General features: G+C 34.3%; 1 protein-coding gene across 2 annotated transcripts in view; it reads right to left on the bottom strand.

Moving 5' to 3' along the window:
- The window catches only part of SOS2 (SOS Ras/Rho guanine nucleotide exchange factor 2), an 89,876-nt gene that overhangs the window by 31,869 nt on the left and 34,980 nt on the right, over positions 1 to 23,027 (bottom strand). Inside the window, exons 6-10 of one of the 2 annotated variants that reach the window (XM_049612817.1) lie at positions 20,638 to 20,781; positions 17,621 to 17,731; positions 13,704 to 13,802; positions 1,523 to 1,650; positions 149 to 804 (exon numbers count right to left, since the gene is read on the bottom strand). In XM_049612817.1, coding sequence (XP_049468774.1) covers positions 149 to 804; positions 1,523 to 1,650; positions 13,704 to 13,802; positions 17,621 to 17,731; positions 20,638 to 20,781 — 1,138 coding nt within the window. The remainder of the gene's footprint in view (positions 1 to 148; positions 805 to 1,522; positions 1,651 to 13,703; positions 13,803 to 17,620; positions 17,732 to 20,637; positions 20,782 to 23,027) is intronic. The other variant, XM_049612818.1, reaches the window with a different exon arrangement.

Below are 23,027 nucleotides of genomic sequence, written 5' to 3'. Positions count from 1 at the left end.
ACAGCCAGATGTGGGGCTCGAACTCACAAACTGTGAGATCATGACCTGAGTCAAAATCAAGAGTCAGACGCTTAACAGACTGAGCCACTCAGGTGCCCCAAAACGGCACAACCCAGGTAAGTAAGCATTTGTAATGAGTTTCACATACCTGCATACATATGATATGTTAACCTTTCAATTAATTTCACCACAGTTCCTCCTTTAATGATGGGAATTCCACTTCTACTTTGCAAGTTGTCTTCAAAAACAATGTTTTCCTCAGAGTCTTTTACCACAAAACGATACACTTCAGGACTTGGTAATCTCAATGGCTGCTCATTTTCTTCTTTCAGTAACACTGAATCTAGCATTCGATCTAGTGTACTACGGTAGTGAAGAGAAATAAGTGCGGCCATCCAATTATTTTTCTCTTCAGCAGACTTAGCAGCAAATATTATGCTGTTTTCATCTTTGGATACTATTTCAAAAGCATGTTTACATTCACAGGTATCTTCTTTATCACATATTTGTATTTTCCTCATGACAAATTTTTCTTTTAATCTGTATTCTGCACTACTGTAACCTGGAAGGCGTGACTGGCTATGATTGGGCTTACAGCTAATCATTAAGCCATCAAAGAGAAAAATATGCCGTTCATGTTTAGCACCAATTCGTGTCAATGGACCTTCCATAATGAATTCATTACAACACTGTCCAATATCTTTGCCTTCCCATCCATCTATGTTTTTCTGAATTTCATTCATTTTTTTAATAGCCAGATGCTTGCTTCTTAAGTGACGATTATAAAAAGGGCAAATAGGATCCCTAAAAAAAAAAAAAAGATAAATTTAGCTTTTTCAATGACTAAGCAATCCAAATTTCTTTAAGCTACCTCAAATCAAGTGATAAAAATATTAAATAATCAAACACTAGATTTTGCACTCAGCATTACTTCCTCCTACTAACTTTGCCACAACAGACACATGCCTCAATTTCATTATTGTGAAAGAAAAGTACTACAGAAACTATATTTCATTCCAAATGCCATAAGAACTAAAGTTACAAAGAATCCTAAATTTCTTCTATAACATACAAAAGTGACTATATTTAATAAAATTTTAAAAGATATACTATCTCAACAATATGACAATACCAATTAAATTTTTTTTTTTAATTTTAGAGAGAGACAGGGAGAGAGAGTTTGAGTGGGGACAGAAGGTGGGGGAGAGAGGGAGAGAGAGAGCGAGAGAATCTCAAACAGGTTCCATACCCAGTGCAGAGCCCATCACAGGGCTTGATTCCAGGACCCTGAGACCATGACCTGAGCCAAAATCAAGAGCCGGACGCTCAAGTGACTGAGGCACCCAGGCGCTCCTGACAATGCCAATTTTAAACTCAAAGACCAAAAGAAAAATGTAAAACAAAAGTATAACTTTCAAGAATGCAATTATCACTATGAATAAGACTTCTTTTAAAAAATTAGGCATCAGATCTATAAATGAAGTATGCAGAAGCATTCATATTTTCAACAGTTTGGAATTACCCAGGTCGGCGTCTAGGTGAATACTGCTTGTAAATTCGGTCCATACTACCTTGGAGATTCATAAGAGCAGTAATAGCTTGGTTCAAACATTCTCTGTCTTCCTGCTCTTCACTACATGCTTTCAATTGCTAAAAAAAACAAACAAATATTAAACCTGCATTGTTCAATTCTTTCTTTTCTTATAGTTAGAGGAAAGAGCAACAAAAATTATTAACTCTAAATGAATTTTAAATATGCTTAATATGCTTAATATATGCTTAATAAAACCAGTTATACTTTTATTTCATTACGTACCTGATCTCTCAAAACCAACTCTCTTTCTACATGCGTAAATATAACACACATATAAAGTACTACTGCCAGAGCAATCAGAAAAAGAAGCAAGTGTGAAAAACATTTGGACATTTTCCAGATACATAAAAATAGTTTGAAATATGCAAAACATGAAGCTTACAGGTTGCTTTTGTTAGTAACTATAAGATAACCACATAAGTTATTTCATATTCTTGAATGATTAAGTTCTTATGTTTCAGAAATGTCTAAAAGCTTGCATATCTTTGTTATATAACATAATCATGTATACAAAATTTAGCAACCCAATCCATCATAAACTTTTCTGCAAACAGCATCTTTGAGATTCAACTGGTATCTTTTACAACATAAAATTCAACCACTGTAGTAAATATCAAGAAACCATGAAAGCCAATATTCTATCTCATTAACACTTAGAAATAAGGTTTATAAATTTTTAACAACTCTGGCTTTATTGGACTTATCCAACATTTCTCTTGTATCTCACTCTCAAAATGAAAGAAAATTTACCTTGTAATAAATAATTCAGTTTGGATGATGATCCAATGTTTTTGGTTTTTTTTTTGAAGAAAGAGCACAAGCAGAGGAGACAGAGAGAGAGAGAGAGAGAGAGAGAAAAGGAGAGGGAGAGGGAGAGAGAGAGAGAGAGGGAGAGAGAGAGAATCCTAAGCAAGCTCCACACTCAGCATGGAGCCCGACATGGGGCTCAATCCCACAATCGTGGGATCATGAACTCAGCTGAAATCAAGAGTCAGACATTCACCTGACTGAGCCACCCAGGCACCCCTCCAACATTTCAATTTGTTTGACAAAAGAAGTCAAAGTGGAGCGTTATGTAAATATTATATACAGATTATATAGATACAAAAATACATTTATGCAAGAACAAATATGGAAAACTTATAATCACTTCTTTCAGAAAATTTTTAAAAATTTAAACCTATTTCATGATTTTAAACTACCTTACCAGAAATTTTGTGATAAATTTTCCTGATATTCCAAGAACAGTCTGAAAACCATTCAATAATGATCCCCCTTCCTCAGCAAGGAACTGAATAAATATTGTTTGAGTGCTAGGTCATTACCTTTTTTAAGTTTATTTATTTTTTAGTAATCTCTATACCCAACATGGGGCTCAAACTCATGACCCTGAGGTCAAGAGCTGCATGTTCTTCTGACTGAGCCAGCCAGGCTTTCCTAGGTCCATTACCTTTCATTTATATATCCTAAAAATTATTCTCCAGAGCACAGAACCATCTGTGGCATGTTTTGAGATACATGTAGAAGTCTTATTACCAAAAGATCAGCAATATAAATACTTGAAGAGACTATCATTAGAAATAAAGCCTTAATTTCTAGATTAAGAAATAAGAAATTGAGAGGATGAAAGTAAAAGAGGCAAAATACCAAAGAAATTGGAAAAGGATCAGGGCTTGGTCATTCGGACTTCTAAAGGTGAAACATTACTAGCCAAATCACTTATTTTGCTGCTTTAAAGATTTCTTGCAAAAAGATTCTTCTCAGCTCTACTCTAAAACATTTCCTTAGTAAATATGGGTATTGATGATATAAAATGCTTAATTACAGTTTTTTTCTTACTGCTTCTGTCAATCCAAATTTCAAATTATCTCTAACAATGACAGTCTACCAAAATGAGAGCTGCTCTTCTATTTAGGTGTATGAGGATACTATTTCTACAGTCTACTTAGTCTTCAGGCTGCTCAAACTCATCTATATAAATGGCCATGTCATTTCTAAATATCCATGTTATAATTAAAGGCTGTCAAGGAGCAGGAAAAAAAGGATATTTCAAGGATATTTCAGGGTATTTAAAGCATAGGATTTCCTAGTGATCAAAGTACATAAAGCAGTGGCTCTGTTTGCCATAATCTTAGTTCACCAATTTGCTAAACATTTCCTGAACCTTAATTAAGATCAGTGAGATTTAATAAACATCAAATAAATACCCAAGCTGTCTACAGACATTTGAAAGAATGTATTCTAAACATCTTACGGCAACACAGAAATTACCATACTGAACTACTTACAAATAAGCCAAGCTCTTTCACATCTCTATGGCTTTCTATAGGGTTTCTCTGCTCCTCCTTATCCACCTGGCAAATTAGCCTCTAGGACAGCTCAAATGCCTCTTCTCTATGAAACTCTTCCTTTTTCTCCCTCCTTATATTCTCTTAAAATAATATCAAATTTATAAAAAATTTATGAAAACAATACAAATAATTCCTGTATAATAGGAGTAACCAACTTTTAACATTTTGCTACATATGCTTCCTTATTCTGTGTGAGGGTATGTGCACCATTTTACCCCTGAACTATTTGAGAGTAGTGTGTGATGCTATCCTTTCAGTTCCTTGCTGAGGAAGGAAAACCGCTGCTAGTTTTGAGATGGTTTTTGGAATGCAAGGAAAACTTAAGAGATACACAAATTACTCTCAAATACTATCATTCCCCTTCATCCCTTTAATATGCCAGCAGTGCATCTTATAGCAAAGATACTCTTCTATGGTAGTGACTGGACTGACTTCAGGAGATGTAACATTCATGAAGTTCTATTATCTAATTTTGTGCATATCCAATTTTGTCAATGTCCTGATAATCCTTAGAGTAATTTTCTCTCCAATACAGGATGCAGTCAGGTTTCTACTGGCTCTCTCTTTTTTCCAGTTTTATTAAGATATAATTGACATACCGCACTACCTAAGTTTACCATGCATAACATGATTTGATTTACACATATTGTGATTTACTGCCACTCTTAATCTGCAAAAGCTCCTCAGCATTTGCCTTTCATTGCTCCCCAAAGCCCATATTAATTTTTTTCTTACTTCTCTAGACATTGTTACTCCTGCCTCAGCAATTCCACAGTACTACTTCTTAGACACTTAATTACATTTACTTGTTGTAATTATTTGTTTAATGTTTATTTTCTTCACTAAGCCATGAATTCCTTAAACCCTGGGATATGTTTTATTTACTTTTATGTTTATTTATGTTTTGAGAGAGCGAGTGAGAGACAGAGTGTGTGTGCTCAAGCAGGGGAGGGGCAGAAGGAGAGGGAGAAAGAAGTCCCAAGCAGGCTCTGTGCTGACAGTGCAGAGCTTGACACAGGGCTCAAACTCATGAACAGTGAGATCATGGCCAGAGCCAAAACCAACAGTCAGACACTCAACCAACTGGGCCACCCAGGAGCCCCTATTCATTTTTAGTATACTACATGGTAGATATCCAAAGGTAATTAGAATGAATGACTACTGTATAAATACTTATAATTTTGTTAAATGTTTAGACAAATAACAGCAATACACATTTACTTGGTTCTTACTCTATGCATGCTCTCTTTTATGCATTACCTTACTTAATCTTTGGTACAACTCTGTAAGACAGGCTCTGTGATTATACATATTGCAAATGAAGAAACCAAGGTACAGAAAGGTTAAGTAATTCACCCTAGATGAACAGCAGAGTGCATTCAAACCCAGAAATTCCGATTCCAGGGTTCATGTTTTTTGCTGCGCACTACACTCACTGCCTATCTACAATGATGCAGACACTATGCAAAACACTGGTTTCTGCCTAAATCTGGTGACCATGAGTTGAAGGGGACCCCCTCAATGTTAAAACAAACTGGATAATTACACAGTTTAAGAAATAAAATGAAGTTGGTGTGCTTTGGAAAAGAGGTCAAGGAGAGAAATGCCCTTTCAATATATGCCTAAACTAAGCAATAAAGTGGAAATGATCTTTCATTAAGATGTAGTATCTTATTGGGAATACAAGCTGGCACAGCCACTCTGGAAAACAGTATGGAGGTTCCTCAAAAAACTAAAAATAGAACTGCCCTACAACCCAGCAATTGCACTACTAGGCAGTTATCCATGGAATACAGGTATACTGTTTCAAAGGGACACATGCACCCCCATGTTTATAGCAGCACTATCAACAATAGCCAAAGTATGGAAAGAGCCCAAAAATGTCCATCGATGGATGAATGGATAAAGAAAATGTGGTATATATATACAATGGAGTATTACTTGACAATCAAAAAGAATGAAATCTTGCCATTTGCAACTACGTGGATGGAACTGGAGGGTATTATGTTAAGTGAAATTAGTCAGAGAAAAGACAAAAATCATATGACTTCATATGACTACAAAAACAGGGAGGGGGACAAAACAGAAGAGACTCATAAATATGGAGAACAAACTGATGGTTACTGGAGGGGTTGTGGGAGGGGGGATGGGCTAAATGGGTAAGAGGCATTAAGGAATCTACTCCTGAAATCACTGTTTCACTAAGTGCTAACTAATTTGGATGTAAATTTTAAAAAATAAAAAATAAAATTTTTTAAAAAGATGTAGTCTCTTATGAACTTGACTAAAGAATATATTCCTTGCTTACTTGATAATCATTATTCTCCTTACTTGTCTATAAGTATATCCCGAGATTTTACACACCATGTAAGTTTTTTCTTTATGAGACTTCTTGAAATACTTATCATGATTCTCTTGAATTCCTATAAAAATGCTGTATCTACTATGGATGTCTGTGTGCCTGAAGGTAAATTATAATAAATTATAAATTTGTTTCTAATTCATTATACTGGGAATGCAGTCTTGGTGTGAAATAATATATGTGACCAATTCTTTTTTTGTAATAATAAAGTTCTCTCAACATTTTCATAAAAATAGTGTTTTAGTAATTTGGTGAGAATTCAACTCATTAAAACCTATCACTTTTCTTTATATGCTTTGAAAAAAAATGCATTATCTTCCTTAGGATGTCCTTGAATCATGTGTCAGCACTGAAAGAATACTAATTATGTAGCAAAATATTTCTTGTAGTCTTTTTCAATAGATAGAACATTTCTCTTAATAGAAATTATCTCAAGGTCTTAATGTTATAATACACTCACACACAGGAACACAAAGCCAGTGACAAAGCAAATGTTACATAGTCTTAAGAATTAGTGAACCTAGGTGAAGGGAGCACACTATACTATTTTTGCACCTCTTCTCTGTTTTTCAAAGTAAAAAAGTATTTCCTAAAGAAACTCAATCGTCTCATATCAAAATATTGTCTTCTCTTTCCCAATGAGCCTCATTAGAATTATTACTAATAGGTCTTCCTGTTAAGCTTTAAATTAAATTAAGAAGGATTACATTCTCTTGACAGGAGACTTTTTATTCTTTCCATGACTAAATTTCCAAGAAATGACCAGAGAAGTAAAGAATGTTACTTGGCCTTGAACACATCAATTCTGAAGTGAGACCAGATAAGTTCTTACCAACATAAGAATAAACATAGAATATGCTAGAAAATAACAAAGTTACTTATAAACCAGGAAATGAATTATTTTTTTCTTGTTCCTCTTACATAAGGATTGAATTATGTATTAAGAAAAAAAATCTATAATTTATCTGAGGAAAAAAATTAAAAAATGAAAGTAGTTTGTCATCAACCTCAGAAAGATTAAATTTGAAAAGAACCAAAAAGAAATATATTACCTATAAGATGAACTTTAAAGTACTGCTACGAATAACAATAATATAACAATTTACTGTAAAGTAATTTCAAGTAAACTATATGTGATATACCGTAATTTCTCCTTATGTAGTCATTTTCTATTTTGTTTATCATAAATTCTGGTTCTGGGAAATAAAAGTTGAATAATATTTATTTTTTTAATTTTTTTAATGTTTATTTATTTTTGAGACAGAGAGAGACAGAGCATGAGCAGGGGAGGGGCAGAGAGAGAGGGAGACACAGAATGTGAAGCAGGCTCCAGGCTCTGAGCTGTCAGCACACAGCCCGACGCAGGGCTCGAACTCACGAACTATGAGATCATGACCCGAGCCGAAGTCGGATGCTTAACCGACTGAGCCACCCAGGCGCCCCAAAAGTTGAATAATATTTAAATGCTATGTCCACAAATAAATATTCCTTGGTATATGACTGAAGCAAATACTTCAGATTAAAACAGGTTTAAAACTGCTCCAGGATTGTGCTTTCTATTCCCTAAGGAATGTGACAGCCTTAAGTTACACTGGCCTAGCTTTCTTTCTTATGGTTCTCTTCCCAAAGGAAGCTTAACATGAAATGAAATTTCATTTGGATGAGTACTTGAGCCAAACAATATCACAAAAAGGCAATCTACAGAATGGAAGAAAATATTTGCATCTGATATATATGATAAAGTACTAATATCCATAATATATAAAGAACTCCCATAACACAACTACAAAAATGTAACAACCCCCCCCAAATAGCAAAGGATTTAAATAGGTATTTATCACAAGAAGATACACAAATGACTAACAAGCATATGAAGAGATGCTCACCATTACTAATCATTAGGGAAATGCAAATCAAAACCACAATGAGATACCACCTCACATTCATTAGGACAGCTATTATAAAAAAACCAAAATTACAGGGGCACCTGGGTGCCTCAGTCGGTTAAATGTCTGACTTCAGCTCAGGTCATGATCTCACGGTTAGTGAGTTCAAGCCCCACGTCAAGCTCTGTGCTGATAGCTCAGAGCCTGGAGCCTGCTTCAGATTCTGTGTCTCTGTCTCTCTGTGCCCCTCCCCGCCATGCTCTCTCTCAAAAACTAATAAACATTTAAAAAAATACAGACAATATCAAGTGTTGATGAGGATGTGGAGAAACTGGAATGCTTGTGCATGGCTGATGGAGATGTAAAATGGTATAGTGCTATGGGATAAAGTACAGTGATTCTTCAAAAAATTAAAAATAGAATTAACCATCTGATTCAGCAATTCCATTTCTGGGTATATATCTCAAAGAACTGAAAGCAGACTCTTGAGGAGATATCTGTGTACCCATATTCACAGCAGCATTATTTACAATAGCCAAAGAATAGAAGTTACCCAAATGTCCAGTCACACAATGGCTCCATAACAACATACTTAGCATACTTAAAATGGTTAAGATGGTAAGTTTCATGTTATGTATATTTTACCGTAATTACAAACAATTTTATGTTTTAAAGAACCAACAGTATCAGGGGCACCTAAGTGACTTAGTTGAATGACTCTTGATTTCAGTTCGGGTCCTGATCTCACAGTTCATGAGACTGAGCCCCATGTCGACTGAGCCCCACATTGGGCTCTGTGCTGACAGTGCAGAACCTACTCGAGATTCTTTCTCTCCTCCTCTCTCTCTGCCTCTCCCCAACTCATGTCATCTTCTCTCTCTCAAAATAAACAGCAAAAAAAGAAAAAAAAAACAATAGTATCACAGTCAGAAAAGATTTAAGAGTAAAAAGTAGTTTCTCATCTGCTCATGTGATAATCCATTTAGCTTGTGTTTAGAATTACTCCTTATTTCAGTGTTTTTCAAACTGCCTGTCATAATCCATTAGTGGATCACCACCATTTTTTAAAAGAAACAGAACAGAATATAAACAGACACAGCACAAAATGTTAAGTAGTATTTCATGAAAGTTTTTGTTTCATACGTTTGTGTGTGTACATATACACTGATCTGATGTTAAATGCATTTCTTATTGTGGATCACTCCCACTATATAACATAAAGAATGATTCTCACAGGACAATAAATGCTAATAACTGGACCACATTCTACAATATTTGGGCCCTTGTGATCCCACTAATTGAATCATATGCTTACCAAGAATCAGTGTATGTTTCCAAATATGTTTATGCAAGTTGTGCCTATATCGTAATTATGTAATTCAATTACTCACTACATAAGTCAAAGAAATAGGAGTATAAAAGGAGATATTTATACAAAAACTCAAATAATTTTAAAGGCAAGCTCCTTTAAAAAGGTATAAGGAAAATGACATAAAATTTTGGAAAAATTATGAAAACCTAGGTTTTTGCACTCAGATTGTTTTACAAACATCTTCAAGTTCATGTACCATCTAAAAGAAATGGAAAATAGAGGGGCGCCTGGGTGGTTTTCAGTTGGTTAAGTGACGGACTCTTCGTTTCAGCTTAGGTAATAATCTCACAGTTTGTGAGTTCAAGTCCTACATTGGGCTCTGTTTTGACTGTGCTGACAGTGCAGAGGCTGCTTGGGATTCTCTGTCTCCCTCTCTCTGCCCACCCCTCCACCCTTCTCTTTTTTTCTCAAAATAAATAAACTTAAACACCCACTATAAAAAATAAATGGAAAATAGAAATCACAGAAGATAATTTTTGTGATATAAGAAAGATTCACAGTCAAAGAAAAGATTTTATCCTAAGTCAACAGATTAGCGCATAAATACATACAAATGTTGATCTATAGGGGTTTTGTGTGTGTTTATGAGAATGAAATGTATATAATATTCAAAATGACCGTTTGATTAGCTGACCAACTTCAGTCCCAATTACGAGGACATGGAGTCCAGTGATTAACTGGTGGCAAAACAGCTACCAGGATCAGTCTCAAGATAAGTCAGGCCATCATTATTAATGATACAGACATAGCTGTAAAATTAACCCTGAAGATTTTAATTTTTTTAAATGTTTTTTTTTTTAATGTTTTTACTTATTTTTGAGACAGAAAGAGACAGAGCATGATCAGGGGAGGAGCAGAGAGAGAGGGAGACACAGAATCTGAGGCAGGCTCCAGGCTCTTAGCTGTCAGCACAGAGCCCGACGCAGGGCTCGAACTCACGGACTGAGATCATGACCTGAGCCGAAGTTGGACGCCCAACCGACTGAGCCACCCAGGCACCCCTGAACATTTTAATTTTTTTAATGTTTTATTTTTGAGAGAGAGTGAGAGTGAGTACAAATGGAGGAGGGACAGAGGGAGAAGGGACAGAGAATCCAAACTGGAGTCTGTGTTGACAGCAGTGAGCCCAACACAGGGTTTGAACCCACGAACTGTGAGATCATGACCTGAGCCAAAGTCAGACGCTCAAATGACTGAGCCACCCAGGTGCCCTAACCTTGAAGATTTTAAAAACCAATCATCCAGATAGGGAAAAAAAGTAAGCTTCAATTATAAAGTCAAACAAGGATTTTAAATATTGGCACATACTAGAAGGCAATTATAAGACTAATGATAGGACTTCCAATTAGACATGAACATTCTCCAAAAAATTTTAGAAATCTAAGTATACACCTAGGGCAGACAATATATTATTCATAATGAAGGCTGCAATTATTTTTATGAGCTCTTTAGAGATCCGTTTGTCTCCACAGAGATATTGAGAATAAAGATGTTCACCAATTTGTGCTCAAAAACTTTAGCATCACACATTATGGGTAATAAGACTTCATAAAGAAGAATTCCTGAGGGACACCTGGGTGGCTTGGTTAGTTGAGCATCAGACTCTTGGTTATAGCTCAGGTCATGATCTCACTGTTCATGGGATAGAGCCCCACATGGGATCCCACATGGGATTCTCTCTCCCTCTCTCTGCACCTCCTTTGCTTGCATGGTCTCTGTCACTTTCAAAATAAATCAATAAACTTTAAAAAAAAAGAATTTTTTTTAATCTTTGCTTATTTTTGAGAGAAAGAGAGACAGAGTGCGAGTGGGGGAGGAACAGAGAGAGGGAGACACAGAATCCGAAGCAGGCTCCAGGCTCCAAGCTGTCAGCACAGAGCCCGATGCGGAGCTCGAACTGGTGAACTGCGAGATCATGACCCGAGCTGAACTCGGATGCCTAACCGACTGAGCCACCCAGGTGCCCCCAAAAAGAATTCTTGAGATAGCTTCTCATTAGAAATCATCAAATGAATTCCTTGCCTAGGTGCCTACAAGATACAGAGTTATTCTGGCTTTAATATTATTACTAAAGAGTTAGACGGAAAAAGTCTGAACAGGTTATCTAAAATAACAACTTGGTATCCTAAAGGAGATGTACAAAATACTTACGCAGAAAGATGCCTAGCTTCTAAAAAGTAATTTAAAATGTGGAAGGGGGTGCCTGGATAGCTCAGTGGGCAAAACGTCCGATTCCTGATTTCAGCTCAGGTCATGGTCTCAAGGTTTGTGAGACTGAGCCTCACACTGGGCTCTGAGACAGCCGGAGCCTGCTTGGGATTCCCTCTCTCTCTGCCCCTCCCCTGCTCACACACTCTCTCTCAAAGTAAATAAGTAAACTTTAAAAACTTTTTAAAAAAATGCTGCAGAAGAAAATTTTACTAAGCAAGATATTTTGAAATTACAAATGAAAAAGGGAACTAATCTGAAAGTAGACAAAAGTCCTAGATGTTAGCTGGAGTCAATGAAGATCAGTAGCTATGACATAGAGAAATGAGGATGTATGGTACCCTGAAAATATCTATCTCCACATGCTGACTTGGGTAACAGTCCTAAAGATCAAGTTAAAGTGCAAAAGGAACGTGGAGTAGAAAAAGAAACATACACTCACGAATTGTGATGCCTGTCTGAAGGCAGCAGATATTCTTTTGTAACTAAGTAGTAGTGCTTTAAAGGCTTCAAGGAATAAATAATGAGAAACCACCCGTACCTCATCAGTGAAACTATAACCCTTAGATTAAATATAGAATATACTCACTTTTAATTAATGCACAACAATAATAACAAATAGAAATATGGAATGCAAAGACAAGCCACAGGAGAGAAGATATTTAAAATGGCAAAAGACTTCAATAAAACTACAATAGTTATCTAGAAGGCCAATAAACATATACTCAAGCTCATTAATAATCAAGGAAATATAAATTAAAAACACCAGATACCATTATAAATATACAAGATGACCATTAATTTAAAAGTCTGAAAATATGCATAAAGAGCAACATAAACACTCATCCATTCTCTTAAGAGTGTAAAATGTACAACCCACTTTGGAAAACTGCTTGGCATTATCTATTACATTTGAAAATATGCACATCTTATAACCAAGCAATTTCATCTTTTAGTATATACTCTAGAGAAATAAAATGCATGCACATATGTACCAAGAGATATGTACAAGAATGTACATATCAAGCGTTATCAGCAATAGCAAAACACTGTTCATCAGCTAGGAAAGGATAAATAAATTTGCAATTTATTCAAACAATGGAAGAAAAACTAGAAAAACATACAATATCAATAAATTTTACAAATATTACTTTAAGAGAAGATACAAGACACAAAATAATATATATAATATGAACTAATTTATATCAAGTTCAGAAACAGGCTATATATATTTTTAGTGATATATATATATATATATATATGGTTAAACTGTAAAGAAAACCATGTAAGTAAGTGCCATTCAAGTCAGCATTGTGGTTTATCTCTGGTGTGTTTATACATTCATTTATTATATAACATGTTTATATTTTACGTTTTTCTATATGTAATATAATTTACTAAGTTTAATAAGTTTATACTTTATTTATTAGAACCTTTAACAATTCAATATATTTTTATGTTTACTGATCTTTAAAAAGAGTTCAAGTTTTACTGTAATTCTTTTTATATGTTGCTTGGGTTCTAGCTACGAGAGGAAGAACACTATACTGTATGGAAAAAAGAAGTGCTTTTCTTAATAAGTTAAAATGATGGAAATTTAGACCAATGTTTTGAATTTTACTAATTAACGTAAGAGGCAAATCACTGTTATTGTGTGCCTTCAAAAATTAATGAAAAAGTAATCTCTATGTTAGTACTTTGAAATTCTGTATTACGAAATGACAGATAAAGACATATTTTCCTCTCTCTACCACTTGGAAATGATATGAAGACAAGAAACATAGGCTTTTATCCATGGAAAAGAAGGTAGACATTTAAGGTACTTTTATTTTTATGAATAGAAAGTATGAAAAATAATATGACCAGATTAAAACTAGTTCTTAAGCCTCATAAATGCAAGTACTTTCGGTTCAGGAAGACTTCATCTTACCTTTAATAATTCAAAATAGTGCCAACAATGATATACAGGCACCAGCATAAGGCGTGGAAGGACATAACGAACTGCCTCTTTAAAACCATCAGCAATGGACTGTAAAGTAAAAAGATGTAACAGTATATCTCTGGTATCAAGAATGTACAACAGCAGTGCCTAACACAAGTAACTTTTTATTTAAAGTTTATTTGTTTTGAGAGAGAGAGAGAGCGCGTGTGCAAGTGGGGACGGGGCAGAGAGAGAGAGGGAGAGAGAGTTCCAAACAGATCCATGTGGTCAGCGCAGAGCCCAACATGGAGCTCAAACTCAGGAACCATGAGATCATGACCTGAGCTGAAGTCAGACGCTTAACCGAATGAGCCACCAAGGTGCCCCTTAACACAAAAAACTTTTAAAGATATAAGATAACAGACTTTACCAAAACAATAATGGAAATCATGTTCTATATGGAAAGAGAAGCGCTATAAAGTCAAGGGTTTTTTCGTCCTTTAAGTTATTAGATATATACATTTCTTCATCTCTTACACAGCCAAAATAACTTTCACAATAGTCCTATATAACTTTTTTTTCAAAAGTTTTGGCTTCCCCATAACCTAAAAGATTTTTGAAAGCTATGTATACTCTTGCACATTTTTGTATCATCATTTGAAATATTTTAAGTGATTACAAAGGATGTATTTTTTGGAATGTTGCATACTATAAACGTGATTTAAATATGTTTCACCAAACAATGATTAAATAAACTTCAAATTTACCTTATTTTATGAAAAACATCTCTCATATAACTACATTGACAAAGCCGATCTTCATTGTCAAAATAAACAGCTAGATCAGACAATGTCTTCAAAAAGTCTTGGCTGCATTCTTAAGTTCAAATACACGTTAATGTCACAGTCTCAAGTACAGAAACCATCTGAAAGAATCTATAACTGCTTCTAACATAGTGCATCCAGGTATGAGAACGTCACAAGCCTTCCCTCTCCATTATTTCAATGTCCAATGAAAGATGAGGTACTCTTCGGGGTGCCTGGGTGGCTCAGTCGGTTAAGTGTCCAACATCAGCTCAGGTCATGATCTCACAGTTTGTGAGTTCGAGCCCCGCATTGGGATCTGCTGACAGCTCAGACTCTGGAGTGTGTTTCAAATTCTGTGTCTCCCTCTCTCTCTGCCCCTCTCCCTGCTCATGCTCTGTCTCTCTCTCTCTCAAAAATAAACAAACATTAAAAACTTAAAAAAAAAAAGATGAGGTACTTTTCTTTTAGGAAGTTAATATTCACCCTTGTAACAAACATCTTACTTCTTAATCCTCGGATAGTTAGATACGACAAGACAGAGATATGACATGACATTTTAGCTACTGAGAATTTTTAACACAATTAAACCCACCTCCTGCTATTTGAAACCTTTTTGCTTTGCACTCAATGAATTCTTCAAAAGCAAAAGTTTTGTGTTCTCCCTGGCTGGGACCCTGCAGGTTTTTATACTTTGGATCAATGCATAATGGCAAATTAAATATTGCTGGCAAGGGTAATGTGTAAGGAAAGTTGGAAGAGAAAATGCAAAAACACAAACAAGGTAGCAGGTAGGCTAGAAACTGATTCCCTGAAAGCTGTCTGTGCCCTTATATCACCTGAAAAATCTTAGTGAATAGCTAGGGTTAGGTATATCCCAGTTTTGAAAACTAATCGTCCACAGAATAAATGATTTTTTAAAATTTAGAAGGGATTTACAAGTCACTCATATTGATTTTAAATGTCATTAAGGTTGACTAAAACTAGTATTTCTCCTCATTAGATAAATATAGAAAACAGCAATAAAGGAGGAAAAAATCTCATATGATGCTTTTGAAAGTATCCTCATAGGCAAGGGGTGCCTGGGTGGTTCAGTTGGTTAAGTGTCCAACTCTTGACTTTGGCTCAAGTCATGATCTCACGGTTCGTGAGATCGAGCTCCATCTAGGGCTCTGTGCTGAAAGTGTGGAGCCTGCTTGGGATTCTCTCTCTTTCTGCTCCTTCCCTACTCACTCTCTCGAAAAATAAAAATAAACTTTACAAAAAAAAAAAAAAGTGAAAATATCCTCATAGACAAACACTGCCATCATTCTCATAAATTGTTCACTGAAGTTAAATTATAATTTGTTCAATGGACTTGTTAACATAAGATGCACAGTCAACTTACTTTCCTAAAGATTAATTTCTTTCACCATTCAATTAATGAAAGTGATGTCAATCACTCGATATATTTTCATATATTTTATATATAATGCTTTAACTGGAACAAAGATGAAACTTAAAATTAAGTCTACAAAGATCATCTATATTGTTAATTAGCACTGAAATGGCTACTAAAGCATATTCTCAAGTGCTAATGCAATGTATATTTATAGTGTAAGAACTATAAATCACACAAGCAAATGTTTGACTATTTAACATGTGCCAAATGTGCTTAGTGTATTCCCATTTGGTTTTTACAGTTTAAAACCATAAGAGATATACATTATGATCATTTCACAAATGAGCAAACAAAGTCTCAGAGATTAAGTGACTTGCTCAAGATAACACAATTACTGACTGGCCCAAAGCCAGAAGTTCTAACTCCAGAGCTCATGTTCTTAAAGTGTGCTATACATCTTCTAAACAAGTTTTTTGTTTTCTGTTTTTCTTAACGAAGCATTAGCTTCTTCACTTTACACTGAATGAGTCTTTTTAAAGTTAATACAGTACAAGTGAGTTTGGCCTGAAAAGGGTTTAATCTAAGTCTTTGAATTTCATTTCATATCTGCAGCAATAGCTTAAATAACTGGGTCCTAAACATTCAAATCGCACAGTAAGAACTCCTAATAAAATAGGAATGAAACAAGAAATGCAAAGATCTTACAGGCAGACTGTCCCATTTACATAATGTTTACTTTATGGCTTATATGAATATAGAATATTTAGCTTAAGAAAACTATTCCTTCATTGAAGTAAATTTTGAGAATTAGGTGTCATTTTTATTCCAAGTTGACAAATTACTCAGTGTTGAGTAGAAGTAGGAGACAATAAAGGGAATTCACACTGATGAAGGCAGAGGGATGGTAAGTTCAGTTTTGAACACATTATATTTGAATTGCCTGTGAGACATCCAAGTGAATTAGCTCAAAGGGCAGCTGGTTATATGAAAGTGTACAGTCACACGCGCGCGCGCACGCACACACACACACACACACACACACACACACTGCTCCAAAGACAGCAGTTTGAAAATACAGATAGGAAGTCATTAGCATATAGGCAACAGCTGAAGCAAAATGTACAGATAAACTTACCCAAGGAAAGTACAGAGGGGCAGAAAAGCAGGGGCTGATAACAGAAATTGGAAAACATCTACAATTAAGGAGACTAAGAAGAAATCAACAAAGTAAGATAAAAATGAGGACAAAGTATCATGGGAGCCAGAAGAACAAGGAAGGGACTAACAAATACTACAGGCATAAATATGAAATAAAAATATCCACCGGACTTGGATAGTGTATGGACATTACATGAGGATATTCTCCACTCTTTATGATTTCTGTTCTAGGGAATTCTCTACTCTTTATGATTTCTTATTCCTGTGGGGAGTAAGATCCTGAAATAGCTCTGCATATTAATCTCTATATCCCAGACCTAGAATGTGCCATATTCTTGTAGCAATCAGAATGTATAATAATATTCTAAAAAGATTTCTACATTAAGGACAGACTGAAAGAACTCAAGACAAAAATAGAAGACAATCTAAAATAAGCTAACAGTGAACATATTTTGAAGTACTTGCAAATTATTTCCTTATGTGCTTTATGAAAAGATTCTAGAACTACAAATATTTGAAGGATAAGATGGTGAAATATTTCTTTAGTTGCTTTATAAAAAAAATAACATTCAATTTAAGTTTACCTGAAAGTGTAGAGCCACTGCAGGTCTGGCCATCAACTTACTGAAATGCTCATTAAATTTTGGAGACAGAATATCCTGTGATAATGTTTCATAAGGATCAAATGCTTGCTCCTATTTTGTTTAAAAAGGAGAATGTGTTAGGTTTAAAAGAACATCTTTTCTACTAATATGGCACAGACTACTTAATGGCAAATTTTTATCAAGTCTTCAACTAAGTTTCAGAACTTTTTGCTCTCTACTTTTAAGGGGCAAACAATAACCAGGAAATTTTTTTAAATGTAAGTAATGATCTTGAGTGATAGATGCTGAGGTCTTAAAATAGGTGACTGAATCTGTGGTCAGAAGTTATCAAACTTAGTGCTTATGCACATTTATCCCCAGTAAATAGGGAGGATTTATTAGTAAAAGAAGGTTGGGATTTGAAATTTCAGTTAGGCTTACCTAGATTGAAATGAATTTATACTTAGGATACTTCCAAGGAAGCAAAATGTACCACTGTTTTATCCACTCCACACTTTTCAAAATTAGAAAAAGAAAGCAAAGACTAATATACAGTAAAATAACAAAGCAGAAACTCCCCATATGTTGTACAATGTTTATATTTAAATACATTCCTATTATTTGATAATAATCCGTATCCTCAAAGTATAGAACTCAGAGATTTGTTTCATTTTTGTATTTTAAAAATATAGTATGTTTTTCAGAAAATAACAAATATTGGCGAGGATGCATAGAAACTGAAATCCGCATCTACTACCAGTGGGAATATAAAATGGTGTAGCCCCTGTGGAAAACAGCAAGTTCCTCAAAAAGCTAAACAAAAATTACCCTATGACCCAGCAATTCTACTACTGGATATGTACCCAAAAGAACTGAAAAAAGACTCAAACAGATACTTGTATGCCAATGTTCACTGCAGCAATATCCACTATAATCAAAAGATGGAAACACCAAAAGTGTCCATCATCAAATAAATGGATAAACAATACATGATATATACATACAATGGAATATTATTTAGTCATAGAAAGGGATGAGTTCTGATACATGTCATGATATGGTTGAACCCTGAAAACATGTTAAGTGAAATGAGCAGACACAAAAGAACAAATATTGTTATGATTCGGTATCTAGAATCAGCAAATTCACACAGACACAAAGTAGATTAGAGGTTACCAGGGCTCAGGAGGGAGGGAAGATATAGGGAACTACTGCTTAATGAGTTCAGAGTTTCAGTCTGGGCTAATAAAAAAGTTTCGGAAAAAGATAGTGGTAATGGTCGTAATATTGTGAATTTAATTAATGCCACTGAATTGTACACTTAAAAATGGTTAAAATGGCAAATTTTATGATATATATATATATATATATATATATTTTACTACAATAAAAAACAAAATAAAAATTAGAAAATACATGTTTTTGAATAATGATATCTTTAAGAGAACAGCAAGCAACCAGACTACAGATTAATATGCTAAGATATTATAATATAAAAACTTTCTAATAAGAAACAAGACTGAATATTTGCCTTAGGTATCAGTAACTGAATCTTTCTATACTATCAGTTTCATTATCTACAAAATGGATATAATAAAAGTAACGTATATTTTCAAACATAGAGGCAGAGATTATAAAGTAAGAAAATCTTTTTACATGAAAACTAAAGAAAGCGCTTTTAAAACCCTGTTTTCCAAAAGCAATAAAAATGGCCAATGAGTATACAAAGATGTTCAACATGATTAGTTTAAAAATTAAAACAAATTGAAGAATGAGGCTCTTTTTTTTTTCTCATTAGATTGATCAAAATGAATGGAATAACACCTGGACTTAGTGAAGGTGTGGGGAAAAAAGAGCCACATATACTAGAACTTACCTGTAAGTAAATTTGGCAAAGTGTTTCCAAGTTCTAAAAATTTCCTAGTCTTTAGTACTACAATTTCATTTCTAGGAATACATCCTAAAATAATTATTAGACTATGAAGACAATGTAGATACGTTTGTTACAGTACTGTTTACAATAACAAAAAATGGAAACAACTTACATGCTTATTAATAGTAAGGAATTAAAATATGTTATTGTATCTCCATATAACATGTTACTAATTCAGACTTCAAAAACAGTATTGAAGGAAGGGTAGTGGGACTGGAGAAACAGGTGAAGGGGATGTGGGGCACAAACATCCAGTTATAATGGGAGCAAATCACAGAGACGAAAAGTAGAGCATAGGGAATATAGTCAATAATATTACAATAATGTCGTATGGTGACAGATGGTTAACTACACGTATAGCAGTGAACACTGTAATGTATAGAATTGTTGAGTTTACACATAATCTAATGTAACATATGTCAACTAATCTTCAATATATAAAAAAATTATGTGTAAGTCTATTAACACGGAAAATGTTCATGATGTATTGAGAACAGCAGATTATATAATAGCAACAGCCTATTTTTGTAAATAAATGAGTTTGTATGTACATATAGAAAAACATTTTTAAGGATTAAGTAATGTATGTTGTAAGGATAAGTTATCTCTGGGTGTTGCAAAGTGGAGTGATTTTCATTTTATTTGCCTTTATTTTCCTGAATATTTTTACAATGAACTACATTACTTTTATAATCATTTAAAAGACAAATGATTTTCACTTTGGGGAAAAAAAATTGAAACATAAACTTCCTTTTCAATTTTTGGAAATTAAGACCAAGATCTACAAAAGCTAAATAGCTATGGTCAATAAAATTTATTTTCTTTCACCTTTAATGCACATGCCATTAAAAAAAACCCTAAATGCTACTACTCAACCAACTTTCACTATAAATAGCATCATAAATACACTATAAAAAGTGTCACTAAAAATATAGACAATTTAGTTTGCTACTGGCTAAACCTTAAGTATTGTTTTACAGTAGTCAGCAATATCCTCTAATTTTCACAAAGAATATCTTACTAGATTTCTTAATACACCATTTAGGACTTTAATGAGAATTATCAAGTAGTTTTGTAAACTTACTTCTGCCAAATCTTCAAAACAGCTGCCAGCTAATGGATGAGGGCTGCTTTCATCAGTCATTTCAACTGTGTCTTCAATAAGACCTAGAAGTTTCACGGTCAATTCATGTATATCTGAAATGTTACTGAAAATCCTTTCAATATCCTGAAAAAAAGAAAAAGGTTAAGATATGTGAAGTTGAAATTCTGTTTAAAAATTATAAAATATAAGTACTATAAGTGTTAAGGGTTTATTTTCACTCAATGCATACTAATATATTACAAGACATGATATATTCTATAACAAAGCAAAAGTTAATCATGAACACAGAAGTGAAATAAAAAACTTATTGGATTACACATAGTAAATTCACTGTAAAATACAGACTGTAGATAGTTTTGTTTAATAATTCTAAAACTCATACTGTGGATGAATCTATGCATTCATAAAGAATCCTGGCATTTGAGTATTTTAAAATTGGTTAAGAGGCTAAAAATCTTGATTAAAGTCTTATAGAGCTGGTTAATGACAAAAGCTGGGATCAAAATGAAGGTCTGATTCCTAACCCAGATACAACCCAGTTTCACAATTTGCGGTCAGCCTATCTCCTGAATTTGAGGAGGAATTAAAGACTTCATTCAAGCTTTCATGTGTGAATTACATCAGGATTAAGAAATGTTAAGTCCTTTGGACACAGACCCTATACTGACTGTGCAGGTTATGGCCACCTATCATTCACTCTTCCATCTTTTTTTTTTTAAGATTTTATTTTTAAGTAATCTCCACATCCAACATGGGGTTCGAACTTAAAACGCCAAGATCAAGAAAGAGTCTCATGCTCCACTAACCAAGCCAGCCAAGTGCCCCCCGCTCTTCCATCTCGTAATGGAAACATCACAGGCTATAGAACCTAACAGACCTCAGCATGGATCTTAGCCCCGCACTTGCTAGATAAATGACTCTGGATTAGGTCACTTAGTATGTTTCAGGCACTATTATAAGTACTTGACATGTAATCTCACAACAGCCTTATTAGATAGGTACTATCATTATCCTCATTTTTACAAATGAGGAAACCAGCTCAGAGCAGGTAAGTAATTTGCTCAGGATCACACAGCTGGTATACTAACATCTACCCTCATAAGGTTCTTAATAAGGTTCTTAGTAGGATTAAATAGATGATTTCTACAAACTGCTCCTGGCATATATTAGGTCCTCCACAAACTTGAGCTTTTTGAAGACACAGGGGTAGAGCCCAAAGGAGTAAATTAAGATTAGTTTTAAGTCATTCATTCTTTTAATATTAATCCTCCTCAAATATTTGCTGACTACTATGCTCTGGTCTCAGGTGGTCTTTATCTCAAAAGTTTAGTCTTTTGAGATTAAAAAAAAATACGGTGGAAAAAATACAGTAAATATAGATAATTTATATCTAAATGCTAAAAAAGGTACAGTAGATCTAGAAAAAGAGAAAAAGGGATTGTCACTTTCTCTTGAGCTTTCAGTATAATAGAAATTTTCTATCAAATCAGCACTAACTCAATAAAAAGAGATCCCATAAAAATTAATTCCTGAGGAATGAAAACTAATGGGACACAGAAAAGGCAAAGAAAATAATATTAGCTATCAGCATCTGTTAGGTTTTTATTCTTAAGTAGAACTCAATGACACTGTGGTATAAAAGAACTCAAATTCAAGTTCAGCCTCTGTAACTAACGTACCAAGTCATAACCATCCTGTGTCTATTTCTTTACCAGTAAGTTAGGGATGATAATACTCAGAGGAGTATTATAAGGGCACATAAAATAGGACAGTATTTTGAAAATTACAAAATGCTGATTACTTAAGTCCAGTGGGAGTTATTATCAAACGTTAAACTAAACATACGTACAAAAAAAAAAAAAAAAAAAAAGGACAGATGTCAACTAAAAAACCTTAAATTATCACTGAAACTCATGATTTTGGAAAATAATCAAAGAGGCAAAATCACATCTTAGTCTTAAACACTCAGTCACTGCACATTCGTTCACATAATAGTCATTTGGGGGAGGAAATCACGAGGTAGAAAAAAGGCTGAGTATTTAAAGTGAAGGGCAGACACAGACATCTAAGGAAAAATGAATCATGGGATAAAGGAAGGAAAGAAAAAAAATCTTTAAAAAGACAGGATTTTAAGAGTCTCTTATGGTTTGGCTCCCACCCTCTCTAATTTTTTTTTCCCCCTTCCCCTCCCCCATGGTCTTCTGTTAAGTTTCTCAGGATCCACATAAGAGTGAAAACATATGGCATGTCTTTCTCTGTATGACTTATCTCACTTAGCATAACACTCTCCAGTTCCATCTACGTTGCTACAAAAGGCCATATTTCATTCTTTCTCATTGCCAAGTAGTAAAACTGAGAATTAACTGCGG

The sequence above is a fragment of the Panthera uncia genome, assembly GCF_023721935.1.
Source record: "Panthera uncia isolate 11264 chromosome B3 unlocalized genomic scaffold, Puncia_PCG_1.0 HiC_scaffold_1, whole genome shotgun sequence".
Lineage (NCBI taxonomy): Eukaryota > Metazoa > Chordata > Mammalia > Carnivora > Felidae > Panthera > Panthera uncia.
Note: the sequence above shows the minus strand (reverse complement) of the source record. Positions and strands in the feature narration are given on the sequence as shown.